Source organism: Daktulosphaira vitifoliae, unplaced genomic scaffold (genome assembly GCF_025091365.1).
Source record: "Daktulosphaira vitifoliae isolate Bord-2020 unplaced genomic scaffold, ASM2509136v1 Scaffold_4, whole genome shotgun sequence".
NCBI lineage: Eukaryota > Metazoa > Arthropoda > Insecta > Hemiptera > Phylloxeridae > Daktulosphaira > Daktulosphaira vitifoliae.
The window spans coordinates 28352675-28375111 of record NW_026099575.1 but is presented as its reverse complement, the minus strand read 5'-3'; the positions used below and the strand labels follow the sequence as shown (position 1 = coordinate 28375111).

The following is a 22437-nucleotide window of genomic DNA, read 5'->3' as shown; positions in this document are numbered from 1 at the left end:
ATACTATCAGTTGAGATAATAATAGACCAGAAAGTGAAACACTACTCTTAACCGTTTATCATAATTCACACATCATACAAACTTTTGATTTTACTTGTTCGCTTATCATTTGGTCTGTTTTAGTAATAATTATTAAACTGGACAGTAATCATAAGTACGAAATGACCGCTCTTTGATGTTTCATCGACAATGATTACCGACTTCCACTGCCATATTAGAATTTACAACACCTCGTACACAAGTGTGTAAAGACTTAACGCATAAAGACAATTTCAAGTCAACCATGTGGTCAACCGGGAAAATAAATAACGGAAAGTATTAGTTTTTTATTTCATTATAGTGTTTATTAAAAAAAAAAAATGTTCATTTTTAAATTAACATAAAATTCTACTTAATTAATCTAAAATATCGTAACGAACACTAAATCTAATATTTTTTACGAGGAACTTATCATGAACGCCTAAGCGTTCGGTTGTTGTAATATATTTTCATTGTACTGACCGTTTTTTTATTACACATAATAATTATTATTATCATAATTCCCAATCGAAAATAGTTTGCATATTCTTTGTCATAATATTTGGCATTACAATAAAATTACAATAAGTACTCAACATTATACTATTTATCACGACTCAAAAAAATAATAATTACAAACGAGACTTAGTTGTTACGTATATATGTTGCTGTCATTTTACACTGTTTACCAGCTACCATCAAAAATGTAAAAAATAAATTTGAGGTAATCCTTGCCAGGTATTCTTTTTTACGGAATATAAAATAATTTACGAGAAAGCTTAAATAATAATAATAATAATAATAATAAACAAAAAAACAAAGAAAAACAAAATGGTTAATAAAATAAAGTATCTACCAGCACACACACGCTCTTTCCTATATATAATAATAATAATAATAATAATAAAATTTCATATTATTTTTTGGTTTTATACATGTATAATATATTTATATATAAATAGATTTTCTCTGTACTGTACATTATTAAATAATAAAATAGTGTTAAGTTGTTACGATTTTTTTTTTAATGAAAAAAAATAATAAACACTATTCGTATAAATATTTTTTAGGTACGTTCTGTATTTACAAAAGAGAAATAGTTATAGAAAGTTAAAAATTTTAATCGAAAAAAGAAACTGACCGAGTTATTATGAAACAATAAATTGATATAATATTATTTCAGAAAACACGACGATTATTAAACTCTATACAAAATAAAAATAAATAATTTTGTCTATCTTTAATATAAAATTGCACTTAACACTTTAACCATTCTTTATTAGGAAAAAAAAAAAAATAAGTCAAAGTATAAATTAATACATAGTTGAATCCATTAGTATAATATAATTTATTATTATTAAAATCGTGAATTTGAACAAAAAAAAAAAATATATATATATATATGCAATTTAAAATATATAATAATAGTTCTTTTGTGGGTAAACGAAGTAAACAAAAAGTGGCATGGACCGATCTTTAATTATAAACATCATTTTCTTAAATACAATATTATGTACAAATTCTAAACATTATATACATTTTTATATAAATAATATTTAATTTATATTATAACTACGTATTTATTCAATTTAACTTTAGTCACACGTTTTTTAAAACTAAGAATATTTTACATTAAAAAAAAAAAAAAAAAATCGAAACAAAAACGAAAGTACGAAAATACCACCTTTGGTACGTTAGCAATTTTACCACGGTCGACGCCCACAGATACAATTATGACTATAGACAGATATTTTCATTGCTTGTAATGCCAACACCGTTTTTTATTCTATTGGAACGCGTTAATTTTGATAGTATTGCCTAACCCACACCTGAATATATCGGACGCGAACCGTGGTGCAGTCTATTTCCTAATGGCACAAGGTAAAAAAAAAAAAAACTGGTCCTGGAAATTAAAATCGATATTTCTAAGTTAACATAATAATAATAATATAACAGAGCAGCGGACTGAGAACGTGTTATTTGAGCTGATTTTTTGAGATCCAGAGCGCAGGCAGGTTCGCCCATTTTACACTACACACATCACATTATCATTACTTGTGCGCGTCCACGTATTGTTTTTTTCTATGGATCGTACCCCAGGCACGTTTCAATAAAAAAAAAAAAGCAACACTGTTGTGTGTAGACAGCAAAACATATTATAGTGTAAATATTTTTGCGTTTTTTCTTTTAACATACAATGCTTACGAGTGTAAATATTTTTATAAATTTTATTTTTACTTAAAACTAAATAAAAATTAAACGAAACAAAAATAAAAACCCTATGACATAATGACTTAGACAAAATCTTAGAATACAAGTTACCTAAATTATATCATCTCGAGGAGAATTACATAAAATTATTGAAATGAATTTCTATACATTGCCATCGACTAACATTGACGGTGTTTAGCACGTGGGTGGCGCAAACAACCAAACACATGGTAACCGTAGCAGAGCAAGTTCGTCCTAAGCGCACACACAAAACTGCCGTGTAGTTTTTAGTTTCCCCCTCTGTATGGGCTACCCCTATTTCATTGCGTTAATTAGGAACGGTCCGTCTACTGAGGCGAAGTCTGAGGAGTTATATCGCTACCGTCTCCACCCTGACCGTCGCCTCCTTTGCTTTTGTTCTCTTTTTTCCATTTCATCCTCCTGTTTTGGAACCAAATCTTTATCTGCCGCTCGGTCAAGCACAGCGCGTGCGCAATTTCTATCCTTCGTCTCCTGGTCAAGTACCGGTTGAAGTGGAACTCTTTTTCCAGCTCTAACGTCTGGTATCTGGTGTACGTTTGACGACCGCGTTTCCTTTCTGTAACAATAAACAAATGTCCGTTGTACTAGAGTCACATGAAAAATTTAGGGTCATAGACGTTGATAAAAACACTGCCAAATAGCGATTCGAATAGCTGTTATTAAGCAAACCAAAAAAGCTGATATTATTGGATTGTCGTGTGATCTACCATTTAACGCAATACCGTCGCATAAAATGCGTTATAAAAAAAAAAAAAAAAAAAATTGTACTAACACATAAAACCTGCCCCTCTAAAGTAATACATTTTTGGACGCATTAAAGTACTTCCATTGTCAGAGCGCGTCTCCACATAATAACTACATTAAAAAGTTCGAAAGAGAAACGGTGATATTGCCATTGGAGGGCTGGTATTATATATGTCACATATACTACGGGTGTCAAAACCAATTATTAACCCTATACTGTGTGTATATTATTCAATGACTCCTTGCCGCGTTGTTAAGGTCCTAACCAGTTTTTAATACGAATAAAAAAACGGTATTGTCGCACGCGGCTGCGAACATAATTCCCGCGGCCGTTATTAGTACCTGTTCTGTCCCCGGCAATTCTACGGGGAGACAATCCCTTTGAAAGCCAATCAAAAGGTGTCGACCGAATAGAATTTGGATACACTGGCATTTTGTGGTTTTCGACGAACCACAGAAAACTGTACAAATTAAATAGAATAAAAATAAAACATCAGCGCTGAAAAAAAAACCCGTAGAAATTCCTTTTTAAGGATTTTTCTAAGCTCTGGATAAACATACTATAGAATTAATTTCGGCATTAAAATTATTCATATGACGTTAAATAGTTCACACATTTTTAATAACCCAACCACCAAACACGAGTCGCCATCTAGATGTAACTATGACGATGGAAAATAATACAGTATTTATTAGCAACTGTTATACCAAGTGAATGACACGCTCGTGTGATTCAATAATAGTGTATATAAATTGATATTATTTGAAAAAAAAAATGATATTTTCGAGCCAAAAGAACGACTGGTTTAAAAATGAATTTACTGTCTCGTTATATTTTGACGATTTCAATTATACTACGGAGAGCAAAATCTAAATAACAGTCGACTACGTATAAAATTAATAAAACGATACACATTTATTAATTTTCGAAACGATTAACAATTTATCTATCGGAATGTTATTGAACATATTTCAACAGAACGATTTCCTATCGTATAATTATAAATTCATCACGTATTTAGCACAAATCGCTACTACTAATTGCTCCTCCACATCTATTATCTACTTATAACAAACAAACGGTCGGAATATCGACTGGTAACAAAACTGAAAACTGTAACGATTTAGTTTCGAACAATAGTCAATTAGATAACATTATTGTTAGTACTTATCAGTAAACAACGATGTTATGATTAATATGCCGATTGACATTAAGTAATAAGAATGTAAATTTAATAACACTAAATATGTTCGAGCGGAGTACTTATAATAAAAATTCATCGAGCGCTAAACTCGCAGCAGTCGGTTTGGATATCTCAGACGACATAAATACCATCACCACAGTGACGGCGGCAGACTTGGACAGCTGAATGTTATTAATGTATTAGCACGTAGAGCAATGAACGGGTTTTATTAAACCGAGGAAGTGATACGGCGGCGGCAAAGGTGCGATTAACGCCATGAACACGGATTGGGGGGGGGGACATAAACGGCAAACGGCAGGGAGTACGACTTTGGGAGAGATTGTGTACACTCGGAGAAGCGACAGTCGTTCATTGTCCTGTAATCTTCCGGTTTCGGACGCACACGCATAGAATTCTCGTGTCAGAGGCCTGTCGAGAGGACGTGTATTAATAGAAGGTGGTGTGCAGGGGAGAACTGGAGCCGGATAAACATAGAACGGAACGTTGGTGTGAATAGTGCGCGAGGGGAATAGAATAAAGAAGATTCGGGGTTTTCATGTGCGAGACGCATGTCTATACTCCGTACGCGGAGCTCTTTAAAAAGGGAGACCCGAATCCGGTGCGTGTACGCCGAAACAAGAAAGTCGTGATGGGGTCACCGCCGTTGTACACTATACGCGCCACGGGACAAGCCGTTGGATAGAGTGAGCGAGCAGACTAGTGCGTATAAAAAGAGAACGGGCAAACGGAGGGGGGCGGGCAGACGTTGCGTCAAAAGTGACGAAGATTTATGGCAGCGGCGGTTCATATGGCCTCCGGGCCGACGGAGTGAGGTACACGGCAACAGTTCCCACCGGGGACGACCGGTCGCGTCCCAAACAACCGCCGTCGTGTTACATATGAAAAAACTACCGTGGAAAGAAATATATATATATGTATATAATACAGTTAGAGTGAGAGAGGGGAAATAAAAATATATACAAGGGAGAGAGATTCACAAAAAATAAAAATAGGGCTACGCGTATATGAGTACATGTCAAACAAATATGTCGACCTCCTGGGAGGTTGTGCCACAGTCGGGGGGTATATAATATGACAGGCCAGTCGAGTTTAATTTGTAATTTTTTCCAAGCCAATTAGGAAATGAGAAAATTCCTGAGGGACCCAGTAACGGAAAATTATACACTGCGCGCCCTATTAATATTGAAGTAAAATAAAAAATTACAGAAATGTGCATTAGACTGACGCAAAAAATTTCGATAATCCAAACATTGATCAGATACCTCCTAACTTTAATGAGCACGTTAAAGTATACGTCCCGTAAAATGATTAATGTTATAAAAAATAAATTTCTAACAACTCAACGCAGTTCAAGTAATTTGACCAGAAATACCCCAAAAATAAAATACCGTACTTTGTTATTTAATTTTTAGTGAAATTTCACATTTAAATCGTGTCGATTTCCATTGCAGAAAAATTCCAAAATTTATTACGTAACATCCACAAAAAGTGCAATTATGTGATAAATTTCTAATAATACACTTGAATAGACCACGAAAAGTGTTTTCGGTAATGTCAAAAAACTAATAAATTGTTTTGTAATTATAATGTTTCTGTTTAAATTAATCAATTTCCAAACGATATCTGAATATTGTACTATCTGTTAATTTAAAATCATTCAGTAACACAATCACAAGCAGTCTAATGATAATTAAAATCTATTAGTTGTATTTAACGAACCTTTTCGTCAAGTTGTAGTCCAATACGACTTTTAACTAATAAGATTTTCTTTTAGTTTCATTCCATTTTAATAAATCACGTTTCTTGAGGTCATTTAACAACAATAGGTAAGGAAAAATATTTCATATATACCTTTATATAAATTAACTATTATTATTATTTTAATGGAATTTCTAATGACAGTTGGAAAATTTACATTTTTATTTATATATACATATAAATTCTTTCGTATATTTTTATTTTAATTATAAAAATAAAAAATTACTATTATTTGGTTCATGTATTCATTTACGTTAGTAAATTATTTTCAAATAAATGAATTTCCTAGTAAATTATTTGTTTAATTTTAGTTGATAATGGATAATTGCAAAACAAAAGCTCATCGTCTAAATATTGCACCACAAAAATATTTACTTGGCAAACAGCTTCCGACAAAACTCAATGTTCTTAGTCATTTCATTTATTTGCATAGAGTCGCCAAGAAAACAATAGCGGCGAGTGCTATTGATTGTTCAAAACACATAATTCAGGTATGGCCGAAAAGCAAATTTCCCATTAAGCTTAAGTGCAATATAATTTCACAAATAAAATTATTACATAAGCGATGGATAAATATAAAAAAGAATCAAAATAGAAATACAATTATTCAAAACAATAAAGAAATCACATTTTTGAAATCATTAAATGATATCTTTGACATTTCGTATTCTTTTCAATTCAATCAGTCAAATAACGACGACGAATATTACATTTATCAACAAACTGCCGACTGTTCCGATCAAAACATATCGTCGAGAACTACACGTTCGAATCAAAATAGCCAAAAAGCCGTAGACTTTGAAGAACTCGAACGCGGTACGCGAAAAAAATTGGAAAGACTTTCTAGCGCCGACGACGATAGTTTTCAAAATACTAGTTGTTCAGAATTGCAATATGCTCTCGGGCAACCGACAACAAAAAATAAAAAACGAAGCACAATCCTAACACCGCAACTGACGTCAGCATTAGACAGAACAAACACGTCTAACCGAAATGCCACTTATATCTTGGCGGCCACTTTGACGTCTTCGTATAAAAATATCAACGATCTGTCTATAAGTAAAGACTCCATTCGGAGAGCACGCATTTGCAATAGGAAAATAATCAATGACGACATAGTGAAATCCTTCAAATCGGATACTACTCTGATGGTCCACTGGGATGGAAAGATGTTGCCATCGCAGGACAAAACAAACAGCGTCGATCGCCTAGCAGTGTTGGTATCTGGCGATGGCGACACTAAACTTCTGGGGGTTCCAAAGTTATCGAATTCCACTGGTCAATGTCAAGCAGATGCCGTCGTTAAATTATTAAGCGATTGGAATTTACAGAAACGCATTACTATGATGTGTTTTGACACAACGGCATCAAACACCGGCAGACTTAACGGTGCGTGTGTGTTAATTGAAAAACAATTAAACACACAACTGTTGAGTTTCGCGTGCCGACACCACATACATGAAATAATCGTCAGTAGAGTATTCAATAAACTAATGCCAGAAACGAATGGACCAGACGTATCTTTATTCAAAAGGTTTTCGAATAACTGGAAAAATATAAATAAAGATTTGTATTGCAGTATGTTGACCGATGATGTTGTATTAGAAAAACTAGCACCAGACATAGGGACGATTTCTCAATTCTGTGAAAATAAATTAAAGCTAAACCACCCACGCGATGATTATAAAGAATTGTTAGAACTTTGTTTGTTATTTATTGGTAAAGAGTGTTCAAAAAAATTATCATTTCATCCGCCCGGAGCAATCCACCGAGCTAGATGGATGGCAAAAATTATGTACTGTCTTAAAATTTACATGTTCCGCACACAGTTTAAATTAACCGTTTCTGAATTAAAAAGTATACAGCTATTTAATACGTTTGTTTTAAAAATTTATATTAAATATTGGTTCGAGAGTTCGTACGCAACAAAAGCGCCAAATAACGACTTTAATCTAATAAAAGACTTAAAACAATACAATACTATCGACGAGTCCATAAGCGAAGTCGCCTTGAAAGCTTTTTCCGGACATCTGTGGTACCTCAATGAAATGATTGCAGGATTATCATTTTTTAACGAAGACTTATCAACGGATGACAAAAATAAAATGGTACAATCATTAAGTAAAAAGGGCGAGATCAATCCAAAAAAAAGAATTGAAATTGCAACTATAAAAGAAAATGAAGGTGCGTATCAATTCATAACAGCTAACACGCGAAAACTATTTTCAGCACTTGACATAAACCAAGATTTTTTAAACGACGATCCAAATACATGGTATCGAAATTCAAACTACAATTCGGCTAAAACTAAAGTTCAATCTTTATTTGTAGTCAATGATCCAGCAGAACGCGGCGTCGCCTTAATGACACATTTTAATAACTGTCTCACAAACGATGAAGAACAAAGACAATATTTGTTACAAGTGGTAGAGAAACATCGAAACGAATACCCCGATTGTAGAAAATCAGTTTTAATGTCATAAAAATTATCTATTTTTATACGATCATTTAGAAATGTGTGTATAATATTATTATTGTTTTAAAATAAACAAGGAAAATATATAAATAAACATGGTATAAATTGATTATATTTATACTTATTTTAATCAACGTCGTGTATTTTTTTTTTTCATTTATAATTATAAAAAAAGTATTCATTTTTAACATTAGTATAGAATTATATAACTATAAAACAAAAAAAATCTTTGGGCTATTTTAGTGTACTATTAGAAGTTTACCACATAATTCGACTTTTTTTTACATAATTAATTTTGGAATAAAATTTTTTTTTTTTGTAATACTATTGTACAAATTAAATATCAATATTTGACTAAACATTTATAAAAACATAATAAAATACAGTTTTTATATTTCGTGGAATTATTGGCCAAATAACTTTAAACGCAGTTGAGAGACCAGCAAATTTTTTTCGTTTAAATGTCAAGTTTTCACAAAAGGTCTATTTCAATATGTTTAATAAAGTTAGGAGATATCTCGTGAAAATTTCAAAAATAGGTTTTTGTTGAGCCACATACATATAGGTAAGTATAATTTATGTAACATAAAACATATAATGAAAAAAAATATGTGGAAATAGTTTAATAGAGAAGGGAAACAAATAATTAAATAACACTTATTTTAGACATACAGCAAAATGTCAATAAAAAAAAAAGAAACAAAATTACAATTCTATTCGATCGAGTGAAAATTAATTTAACTTGTATATCTAATTGAATTCAAAAGGAAGATTTGCACTTATGGTTGCTAATTACGTATACGAGAAGTACTAATTCATTATTGCTTTTCGTTATATAGGAGCGTACAAATGTTTTCGAATTAGTTGTAATGAAACAGTACATTAAACGACCTTAACATTGACACAACGATGCCCATAAGAACAATTTATATAGCCGCTATACGTTGCCATATAACATGTACATCGTTATATTGTGTTTAAATACAATGAAAAACAATATCACGTTATAATTGTGTGTCGGAGTAGTGAGTAACATTTGTAAGATATATAAATATGTTTACTCTCTAATGACTAATTAGTGATAGCTACTCGAATGCCGTCCGCGTTTCTTAAGGACTTTTTCCGATCACGTGGTTCAGAAAACATGTGCAAATCGGTCATGGGAAACTGTAATCGTAATGTTTGATTCATAGCCAATAGGAGGTGTTTACTTTTAGTCAAGTAATACACAATGTAATGAAAGCAATGGAGATTTTAGGTGAAAGAGTACATGGCAAAAATATTTTAAAAATACCATGTGCACAATATTTGAACGATAACTGTATAGAATAATTGACAATGAATAACTACAAAGAAGAAAAACAAAACAACGCTTAACCAAAACTATATTGTCCTGTTTTGTTGAATATTTTGGTATAATTTCATCATCGCCAAAACTGCGTACAAGGTAGTCAAAAAAAAAAATTACGAAATAATCGTATACTAGGTCAATACGAAGAACTAACTATTAATTAAGTGTTAAAACACTAATGCGCATAACGTCCTCGAAATATTCCACGTGATTATTACATGGATCGGTTAGTAGCCCAGAATTTTAATTGGCACATAGTAACAAGCCAGAGCACAGACAATATTTTGTGAGACTGATTTATCATAATTTTGTAATGGATTACACTTTGCTAAACGTAGAAAGATAATGTCATCAAAAACAAAAAGACACTTATTACACACAACAGTAAACGCGAAGACAATTGTTTTCAAAGCACTTTCAATGGGGTCTTTGTTATAAATTTTATCGTCTCTTGTATCTGGTGCAGATAAAACAGGGATAAGGAGACGGCCGTTTAAAGGAGTAGAAATTTATTGCGAACCGGGCGCAAGAAAAAAGGTCTCGGGGGAGTGTTAAATCTGCGCACCGACTAGCGTGCAAAGTCTCTTCTAAGTGTTCGTTATGTTTTCTAAAGAAAAAACAACACTGCTGCCCCCGTCCCTGCCAAACTGGTGCCATTATTAAAGCTCAGTTTTTTTTTTTTAATCATCAACTCGGAAGAAATAAACAATAACCTGTACACGTCGTGAATGGATATAAAAAATCGAGTACGCGCTAAAATACGAACACGCACCCATTGGACGTGACGATTATTTTTAGACACGATGTTACTGTTTTGTATTTTTTTTTTTTTTTAACTTTAAAATAGCGTTTCTATGTCGTCTATACGATCGGCAAGTATGGCGCGTCTGTCAGACAGAAGGCAAATATTAATTACAAAAACACGGCGGCGGCGAGACGAAGTCTCCGTTTGGTTTGAAACGGAGGCGGCGGCGGCGGAGAGACACACAAAGTTAATTAACTCCGAACAACACCGACCCTCCTCATGGCTGCTGCTCGACGTACCCAATATGACGGATTGCTCCCCCAACCGCTCTTTTTACCGACCATTTTGAAACAGGGACAAACACTGACGGATACTGGGGAGCGTTCATTTTTTTTTTCTTCTTTTTTTATTTTAACAAGGCACCGACGGACTATTTGAAAATGCAAAAGACGGAATTGATTAAAAACAATAACGAATAAAGATTAATGAAATGTCGGTAGTGAATTTTTAATGGAAATTACTCAGAAATGCCGTTTCGGTCGGTGACAACGTCAAAAAGTATGAATAAAATCAGAGAGTGTGTATTTTTTTATTAATACACACACATACTGTGCACGGCGCGCGTGTGCACAACAGCGATAATTCCACAGAATCGTGACGTCGGCATAATCTGTAGATCAGTGGGACATTTATGAATTATGACCTGCCCTCTCCCCCCACCGGTCGGTTTTGTTCGGTCTCGTCGACTCCCCCAGCCCCTACTGCTCGTCGATTACACAGCATCCAGTCGCTTTTCTCTTACGAACAATAATCTGTGCGGCAGCTGAGCCACAATAAGAAACACACACACACACACACAGAAGACCGTAAAGACGACAGGTCTATTATACGCGTGCAATAGCGACAAAAGCGCTTTTCTATTTTTTCATTTATCAAAAAGTCTAAAAAAAAAATCCGCTACTTACACGACCCACGTTTTTGTATACTGCCTACAAGAACGGATATTATTTTCTACTTTGAGCTCTCGGTTCAAAAAGAAACGTTTAAATGCGACGTGAAATCATTTTGACCGTGTAAGCTTACAGTCAGCTAGCTCGGATATAATTCATCTGAATTTTTTATCTCGGTTGTTTAAGTTCCAACTGCAATGTGTGCGGTTTTTCCGGGTGGAATTTATAAGCCGCGGTCTCGCCGNTCCGCTACTTACACGACCCACGTTTTTGTATGCTGCCTACAAGAACGGATATTATTTTCTACTTTGAGCTCTCGGTTCAAAAAGAAAGGTTTAAATGCGACGTGAAATTATTTTGACCGTGTGTAAGCTTAAAGTCAGCTAGCTCGGATATAATTCATCCGAATTTTTTATCTCGGATGTTTAAGTTCCAACTGCAATGTGTGCGGTTTTTCCGGGTGGAATGTATAAGCCGCGGTCTCGCCGTGACTTTGACGGATTTACCGGACGCTCTCAGTTCTTTTGATGTTTAGCTTTGGCCGTGGAGATTAAACTTAACCGGACCAAGAAAACCGGAAATTACGACGGACTCATGCAAATCGATCGTGCAGTAAGGTACGCAGCACGTGATGGGCGTCCTCGGAGATAAAAGAGACGTTTATTAATTCCCACAATGTCTCGTGCACGCCATTATGTTGATATATTACTTCATCTATACAATTGTGCGTACACGAGAATAAGTCATCTCTCGTTGTACGCCGAAATCAAAGCATATTTCATACTGAAATTAGCAGACTATCTATTTAAATATTTAAAACCAATGAATGTGCGTTTCAGAAAAAATTCGTTAAATTTAGAGATTTCAAAAAATTGCACTGTTGTAGGAATCCTACAGCAATACAAATTTGTCAAATTCATATCAATTAACGTAAAATTTACAACATTTAATACTGATTAATATTATGACGATTCAACATCAGATAAATTTGTATACCTTCGGAACGTAGTTTTTAAAACATAGTCTTTTCGTGTGTACGATAATAGGACTTCTATTTGATTAAACAACTAAACCCTGACCAGTCATAAAAAAAAAAAAATTAAATCTAAATGAATTATTATCTTATTGGTTTTGAATCAATACACAATATCGATAATGATTATTTTCATTGTGTTAATTGAGAATCAAGTTAAAATAATGAATATGAATAATTGTAACAACCCATGTTTCATACACTTTAATTGCAATTCAAACCATTCGGGTAAATGAACTTCTTATGAGTTAATCTAACCTCTCAGAATGATGTTCCTCGTTGAAAAAGTTGAATACTCATAACACATTAATTTGAACATTGTCCATTGATTTTCAGAAAACTCGCAATGAAGCCGAGCAATTGAAAATAATTTATATTAATTGACCGTAGTGATTGTTTAAATAAAATGCGTTTTTCAATAAAACTCGTGTGTACATTTTATTATAACACTTAAAAAACGAAATAAAACATTGTAATATTAAATGTTCACCAGTGCATAATATAAGGTAGTAACTAGACTTGAAAAATCATGCTTTTTGAAAATAAAAAGAACAGTTCAAACAGTTAACTACTTTAAGTGAATAAGAACAGTAAAATAAATAGTACACTCCATACCGAAGTGATGATCAAGAGTATAACCGACCAACACCAAAGATAAGTATAATAGAAAAGCATATATAAATGGTTAGGTGAAGAAAAATAATAATTAAAATTAAAAAAATACTGCCACGTATTATCAACAGCTACGAATGTTTAAATATTACCAAAATACCGCAAATTCATCCGTACCTGAGTCTGGACCTGCAAAAATTACCGCAATTATGTAAAAACAAAATAAAAAAATAAAACAAATAATAATAATAACAATAATAACAGTAAAAATTTTATTAAAAATAAAACATGGGATAGTAAAAAAATGAAAAACATTATGAAAAAAAAAAAAAGAAATAATGGGTGCTTAGGCGTAAGTGTACTTTACTGTGTATCGTTTAGAGTTATGCTTATTATTTGATTATATAAATATATATATATATATATATACAAATGAGAACAAGTCAAGTAAGATTCGTTACTAAATCATAATAATATTGTTTTAATGTTATTATAATTGTCTTGTTTACCATCGAGGGAAAATCGTTCGGGTAATCTAGACTAGCATTTTGTACCGTTGTGTCAACAGTGTTCAATTCAAAGTTGTTCACCTTTGGTTTTGTTTAATTACAAGTCGTTATAGCTTGAAATCATTTCATTGTTTTCCTCTAACACTTGAGAATATGATTTTTTTTACGTAATAAGGGTTTGGGGGCACAGTAATTCCATCATATTGGACTTTAAATGGTAAAAAAATTAAAAACAACCGTAACGAAGAAAGAAAATCACGCACACATAAATGATTTTCGACATTAAAATTAAAAAAAAAAAATAAACGTCGTTTTTAATGTGATTGTAGTGGGAGTAAATCGACACTGCTGTTGTCGCAATTAAGTGGGGAACGGCGAGCGTTAGTGAACACTTGTTGAGCTTGTAATTTATGATTGCGTTTGCCGAAGGATTGTGTAAACGGTAAGCTGGTAAACAAACGGCGACCGCGTGATACGTTTTTTTACTTTTGGCCGTTTTTCGGTCACAAAATTTGACACCCATGAAAGATATGAAACGAAACAAGACGATTTCATTGCGAAACCGCGTACTTTCTCCGATTGTGTGTTTCCGAACCCGTCGACGGAAAGGAATTTCGGACCGTTAGTTCCTACCCTATGTCCCCCAAAAAATCATGAAATTCATGACCCAAAGCGGCGGTTTTTTTCTTTCATTGCACATGATGATACTGTTGGTGTGCGCGTCCGGGAAAACGACCGACGACGACGTTGTGTATGCATTTCACGGTACGTTAACGGAAGAAAAAGAAGACGCATATGTGGATCCGGTCGTGACGGAAACCTTCAGGCTCAGTCGGAAAGAAATAAAAAGTGTGTGGGCAAAGCATCCCGGATCAAACGCACAGATATCCACCAGTATTGCTCCCAAGATTTTATTTAACTGTTGTGATATTCTGTGCGGGTATAAAACACGTGTGTTTTTAATTTGAAAAAAAAACAACCATAAAATTGCAATGATTTTCTTGGAAATAATAATAATAAAATAAAAACACCAAAGATTAGTGTTGTAAACATTTGCTGCACAGTGGGACTAATCTGACCGTTAAAAAAATCATCTAAAACGCGCAATGTATACAAACGCGATTTATTCTATAACTGAGTGTGTCACGTGTGACATTCGGGTGATTTCTACAAATTTATTAAACACTCATAGTTTTAATAACAACCGCATAGGTAATAAGGTAGTCGAAAATTATATAACCACCCAGTTCTTATTTGATTTTGATAAATTCGAAATGCTCGCAAATCTTGATTTTTTTTTTGGTATTAAGATGTAAAGAAAAATATTTTTTTATGAGGCAAATATCTAACGTCAATCGCATACCGTCTGAAGCCGACAAAAAAGTAACACCTGGGGATTCCCCCGTAGGTGGTCAATATGCCGGTTGTATCTGTACCTGTAGCGTTGTGTTGAAATTTTTTATAACGATTACGCTGAAAAATGTACGTTAAGTAAAATGTCATGCTTCTGTTATACATGCCAACGTTTATCACGAAAATAAAATGGTTTAGTAGATGTTAAAAAAAAAAAAAAAACTAAAAATTTTAATTGTAAAATAAAAAAACTATCAAACATTGAATTTTAAGAACGAGTTACAATTTGTGTAAAATGATAATTAGAGCATCGAGAGGATAAATTAGCGAAAGTTTGAAAACCACTTTAAAAATGAGATATCTTTTTCATTTACAAAATGATACATTTATCATTTACCGATTGAATTAATCGAAAAATAAAAATAATAACAATTATTTTTTTTTGAATTCTTTTATATACACATTTTTATTTCTCCATTTAACAATCATAAAATATTTTTTATGTTCATTATTTACACCATTTTAGAATGTTAACTTAATTCTTTAAATGGCTACTTAACTGACTTATAAAATAGAAAATTATACAATTATAAATATCACTGGTAGATAACAATTGTTGGGCCAGAAATACTTTATGATTGATAATAAATTGAGAAAAACATGTACCTAAAAGTAACCAAGAAAAACGATCAACATTGAATCACTTTGTATACACCGTCGAGTATTTATGCATTATCGACAAAATATCGAAGAATACTTTATGTTTTGGGAGCATATATTAAAAATATCACGATGCATGAAGATTCACAACCCCCCCCTCACCCCCCGTAAAATCAACGACATTTCTCTTTATATCAGTTAACAGAATACATTGACTTAACGCGATTCGATAATCGTTAGGACGTGGATTACGACGTTATGATTATATTTTAACTTGGATGTTTTCATCAATTAGAAATTGCCTAAAACCCATTTCAAAGAAGCAAACGATTCTCAAAATAGTTAATTTTATACTATTTATCATGAAAAAGTCACTTATCGTCACTGCCTCCGGTTTTAAACAAAACATATGATTTAGTAAGGGACAAAAAAATGTTAACAGAACAAGACAAGAAAAATAAACTTACCAAACTGACTTCTCATCCACGGGTACAGTGGACTCGGCAACGAATTGTTGTTGACCGCCTGTTGGTTTTGGGCCGTAGGAGTTTGTAGCGGTGGCGTCTGTTGGTGTGGGTTGACCACCACTTGATTGTGGTGACCAGAAGTGGGTGCCACCTGTTGCTGCTGTTGGTGATGGTGAGGGCTTAGGTTGTTAAAGTACGGTTGCTGCTGTTGCTGGTGATGCGGCGGTGCCTGCTGGTGATGCTGCTGATGATGGTGATGGGACGACATTTGATGGTGGCCGTTCATGTCGACCATGTCGGTGGGGCTAGCTGGTTCGACCAGACCGTTGGCCACGGAAGCTTGAAGTTTGCATGTGGCGTACACGACTGGTGTGTGCCCATTCATGGTCATCTGGCCCATTCCCCCGGTAGGCGACTCTGGCCTACTGTATCCGTCCATGGACGATTGTTGCCCGTTGTAGTAGCCAGCCTGCCGGATTTCCATCCGATCGTATGGCGGAAACCTCGGGTACGGTATGCCTTGTGGCGGTTGACCACCGACCGTGGGCCCGACATAATGGTGCGGGGGTATGCCCTGCCGGGCGGTCGGGTNGGTGCGGGGGTATGCCCTGCCGGGCGGTCGGGTCACACGGCGCGTTGTCCACGTAATGCTGCTGTCCGTGATGATGGTGGTGCTCCATTCCAGCACCACCAGCGCCTCCACCGCCGATGACGCCACCACCGTTACGCATGTCGGTCGGCATATACGAGTTGGCGAAGTACGAACTCATGTTTAATAAATCGCCCTCCACTTTGACTAAGTAATTGGCGACGGTTACGGAAAAACGATCGCGGCCCCCCGCCGGCCTCAATCAGTACTCGTTTTTTTTGTCGGCGCGAATTAAAAAAAAACTATCGCACAAAACCCGACACAGACTGTTGTCGATCTGAACTAGCGTTTTATTGTTTTGCCACTGCACTACAACTCACGCGCCTTTGTCGCGTAGGTCATATTCGGCGTGCGGAAACTGGTGACGACACGGCGTTTTACCGGATGCGTTTCCGTTGCAATTATTGCGAACGATCCACACGTCGGACAGTATCGGCTGTGACGGTCGCGATAGTGGCTGAAATGCTGTCGATACTGCAGCCGGTGATCGCGGTGATTGCGTTGGATACGCAAAATCCGCCCCTGCAAAACATACAAAACAGAAAATTTGTATTACTATACTCAAACACCGGGTCAATCAATTCCGTCCATTGTGTACTTGTATGTCATACCGTCCGGATCCCCGGCAAAAGGTGTTACCTACCAACAAATCCTCCCCCACCCCGGAACGGGTTGTTTCTCTACTGTGGATATCCTACAGTTTTGTATTTGCTCGAAACAAATGGAGGAATATTGCAAAGTACTGCATCAGTCTCTAAAGTGAACAATTACATTTTGAGGACTCAACAACAATGAACCGGATGAATTGCATGTGCCCCCCCGCAATGTTAACACCGCCGGTTGCAAATATGAGAGATTTGACACATCCTAATATCTCTTAAAAAATATTCTTAAAATCAATCATGTTAACTCATTTGTAAACGACAACAACATTAACTCTTTATTAGAATTTACTTACAATTTAATTCAATAATCTTATTCCCGTAACAGCTTAATTGTTCAATGCATAACACATGAACAATAAATCAAAGTATGTAAACTAATTGATAAAATTTAATGTATTGATTGTATGTAACTTCATAATCGTAAAACTGATTTTTTAACAACCGACAAACTCGCATAAAAATTAATCACTAAACATTTTATGTCAATTTTTTTAAAATTTAAAGCAATGTACAATAAGTCTATAGATCACTTAATCGTAAAAATATGAAATTATCAACGATCGTTGATAATTTCAAAACCATTGATGTTTTTGATCAATTAATGTGGACCCAAACGGTTTTGGGTCCACATTAATGAACTCGACGTTATTCTTTAATAACTAATTAACGCATAATAATTAAAATTGGACTTACTCAATGTAGAATCTCAACGGTTCACCAAATACTATACGACGATTGTTTTATAATGTTGTTTATTATAATAGAACAACGATAATTCGGCGACATTTCGGTAGGTCGGCACGACAAAAACTGATTTTTTTTGCAGAAAACCCAAAAATGGTGGAAAGGTTCGTTTCGGCGCGTTTAACTAGTTGATTAGCCGAATCGCTAGGTTCATTATATTCAATAAGCAACTATTTTGTCCTTTGACACATATGGCGACTACAAACAAGAACAAACAGAAAAACGTGTCAAATTTCACAGCGCGTTGTCCGACACAGTGGTATTTGCCTTTTATTAGCTCCAAGCTTTATCAATTTTAATTACTAATGCCTATTGTCTAAATAGATCCAACTTTAAACGTGATAAGACCACGTAGAAATGTCCCCCCTCTTTTAATTCGCTCAAATATTCTGGAAACGATTATACATTCATTATATATCATGTATTATATATTAAAAGACAATCAATCACAAAAGTCGAATTATTATCAACGTTACTTCACAGCAAAAAAACTATAATTTAAGATATTAGCATTTCACTAAGCCCTATAAACATACAATTTAAGCAAAAAAGAATACATGTGTATAATTTTAAAGAAAGATTTATTGTTGTCATTTATACACCCAGAGAAAAACCTCGATCTATATAATAAATTCATTGTTCAATTTGATAAATATATCATTACTATTGAATCTATGATACATTTATCAATATGATATTTTTTTTTCTTGTCTTGAACAATAATTATTTATAAGAATAGTTATTTTGTTCGTATTAATAAAACATTATCATAAACCCTTGATAAAATTTCTCTATCAATTTTGATTGAGGTTTTTCTTCGGGTGTAATTAACATCATAAACTATACAACCCATAGCAAGTTTATAAACTGATCACTGAATATAAAAAAAATTATATTACCAGGTTCGATTAATTCGTCATAATTTATTTAAATAGATATTTCATATAAATATTTCACAAAATTTTTCTCAAGACGGATCAGAAGTTTCAACGCTGAATCGCTTTTGGTTTCAGTTATTTCCATAGAAATTCATACCTGTATGTGCTGAGGGCTAAAGATGTTAGGTATATTCCCGGGGGCTTAATTTCCGCATCATGTTTTGTATACCTTCACCTCCTTTGCACCCTTTGCAATAATAATGTAGAGGGTGAAGGCACGCAGACACACTAAAGGGTTGACCGGTTTGTATCGCAGCACGTCATGAATAAACGAAACATAAATTCATCACGACGCTCTAAGTTTCAAACCTACTGAGACCTGACACGCCAAATTAATATGCAAAACTCGATGGAAAGCCAACAAAGAACGTATCGCAAAAGAGGGAAAGAGATGAAAGCTATGCCTTATAGTGTTATTCTTACTCTTAGAGAATGACAATGTGGTGTGTCTTTGTACCTTTCGTGCCCGTTGCTTTAAACTAAAACTTCTTAGTTGCAATTTCATGTTATTTTTAACAATCGCCAAAATTTACATTTCATTCGTCCAGTACAATAAAATAATTATAGCCAAGTAACATACGAGAATCGTAAAGTCCGGATGAAAACATTAAAACATATCAAATAATAATAATAATAATAATAATAACATAATTATTTATAGCGATGGTATGGGGTTTGTTTCAATTTATATTAATTGCATAACTAAAAATACGTGCGATACTTTTTTGTTAATCAGAACAAGAAGCCTAACTAGTGAATTAAACATATTAAAAAAAAAAATAGTAAATCATGTAAATAGCTTTTAAAAACACTCAGTTTAATCAATTGAGACATATTCGTAACACATAAATATGAACAGTTAATATTATTATGAATTATTGTGTTATAATACAAATTGAATTTCACAAGAAAATTATAAGAGATAAAATTTATTCAATATTTTTTCTTTTTTTTTTTTTTGTTTATTAGGATATTTAACAATATTACTGATAATATTTCATAATATAATGTGCATAATGTTCATACATTTTGATTTCAAAGAAAATAAATAACCATATGAAGACTCATATTGATTCGCATTCGACAATTTACTAAAAATCGTTACCGTGAGCATAATCTATATGATCAGTTAGTAACCACCTTGTATAATGCTCACATACTACTATCGTGTGTTGAACAATTGCAAAATGTCTTATATTTCGTAAAAGACTAAAAAAGGAATAATAACAAATAAAATAAAAAGTTATACTCGTATTTTTTCTGAGTATTCTATTTACTTTAATAACTTGACCAAACAAAAAGGTAACAAAATATTCATTAAATGTATATTTTATTTTAAAAAATAATGTCATACTTTATTTACTTTTCCACGATATTGTCTACTTCTGATTAATTTAATTTTAGATTTATCATAATTATCACAAAAAACAAAGTCATAAAATTAGTGTTACAATGCATTATACTAATGATTTAAGGGGATAAAGATCATATTATTGAGTTATTTTTATATTATTTAGTTCAGTGTCACATACATTTTGTTCAAACAGAGACATTTATACGTTTCATGTTATAAATTAATTATAAGAAATTTCTTTAAATTGATAAAAATTGAATGAAACAAAAATTTAGCTATTACAATTTAAATGAAAAAAATGATGATACAATCAATTTGTACATTAAATTTTAATATGTTATGATGCATTTCAATGACATAATATGTGCGCCTGAAAAATTTATGTAGACTAATACTACTACATATTAATATTTTGTGTAGTATCAACCATAACATTAAGGCGTCTAACATTATGTTGCCATTAAAAAGAACATTCTGTTTAAACTACATAATTTGGAATGAGATATTTTAAAAATTATTTTAAGCACTCGATATGGAAAATTTTAGTCTTATACTAGTAACATTACTCTTTAAAATTATAAATAAATTTATAGCAAACTATGGAACACTACTATTCAATAATTCGTTGGTAAATACTCCATGAGGCCCAAAAAATTAATTTAAATACTCAAAATAAACATTTACGAATTGCTTTTATAACGAATTTGAAATAGTAAAGTAAAATTGAAAATTCTGTAGTTTAATACTTGTGTTTTAAAAGAATATTCTGACAAACTATTAGCATTGTTTCTTCGATAGATAGCACAACTGTAGTGCGCACGTTGACATGATTAAAACCAGACTTAACGGAGACGTCCAACGCAATGATATCAACAACCGTTTTTAAATTAATGACATTCGAGATACACAGATAGTGCCACTCGTTAAAGAGTTTATTTTTTGCCAAACACACGATCGGCTGGGTGGAGCCTTTTTACCGAAGGGACGACGCATCATCAGTCATCTGTCAGAGGAACCATTAGAGGGAACTATGGCCGTGCGGGATCCATTATTAAATGGGAAGGGCAATATTTTCGAGAAAATCTTTTCGCGAATGGAATTGGTTTAAAGAAATGTCTTGAAAAAAATGTGAATTGGCTTTAAACGACACTTTTTAGATGCTTTAGAAAATTGTCAACTTCAGTACTATTATTACAATTAAGAAAATGTTTCACATATAACATACTACACTGTAATAAATAGTACGAAAAAATCCTTAACGTCAGTATGAAATTTTTAATGTATTCACTTATTTAAACACGAGTTTTTGATATAAAATACTGAAATTTTTACACAAATACAGCAATTTTATCACAATTCATCAAAGTTTTCCCTAACATTTTATTAAAACATTTAAATATATATATATATGTTGAAATTCGAGTAAATTTTTTTTACGAGTACAAGAAATACCTAAACAAAACATTCACATACATTTTGATGTTTTAGTAAATAAAATAAAATTCAAATTCAAAATTCATTAGTAAATAGACAAAATTAAATATTACCGCTAATAAAAAAAAAATTGGCATTATTCAGTATTTATGATAACATGTTGATTTAGCAAAAAAATTGTTAGCATTAATTGGTTAAAAATATATTACCATCAATGAAAACAACAAGTATTAAAGAATTAACATTTGAGGCCACTCAATTAGAATAATGTAATATTTGCACTGTAATATAAATTATCTTAACATGTTATTCGTGAATGAGTTATTAATAAAAAGTAACATGAGAAATATTATTTAAAAAAATATATATAATTAGTCTTAAAGTGTATATTTTAAGACTAATTATAAACAAATGTAATTTAATTAAAAATAATAATTAATAATGAAACACCTAAGGTGTGTACACGGTTATCATTAAGAACTGAAGTATTTACTATCCACTGTATTGTGAAGATAAAGA

The 22437-nt window shown here is 32.9% G+C and overlaps 2 protein-coding genes across 2 annotated transcripts in view; one reads left to right on the top strand and one right to left on the bottom strand.

Moving 5' to 3' along the window:
- Positions 1–318: 318 nt before the first annotated feature.
- Positions 319–22437, bottom strand: part of LOC126905841 (homeotic protein antennapedia-like) — a 107131-nt gene continuing 85012 nt past the window's right edge. The window contains 4 exon segments of the mRNA XM_050685936.1: positions 319–2827; positions 13323–13334; positions 16135–16778; positions 16780–17305. Coding sequence (XP_050541893.1) covers positions 2577–2827; positions 13323–13334; positions 16135–16778; positions 16780–16904 — 1032 coding nt within the window. The 5' untranslated portion in view covers positions 16905–17305 and the 3' untranslated portion in view covers positions 319–2576.
- On the top strand, positions 5613–8501 carry LOC126905840 (uncharacterized). The gene is made up of 2 exons (XM_050685935.1): positions 5613–6046; positions 6290–8501. The coding sequence occupies exon 2, from the start codon at positions 6296–6298 to the stop codon at positions 8459–8461; it is 2166 nt and encodes a 721-aa protein (XP_050541892.1). The 5' UTR covers positions 5613–6046; positions 6290–6295; the 3' UTR covers positions 8462–8501.

Excerpts from the sequence above, each read along its gene's own strand:
- LOC126905840 (XM_050685935.1), top strand. The coding sequence starts at position 6,296 with ATGGATAATTGCAAAACAAAAGCTCATCGTCTAAATATTGCACCACAA.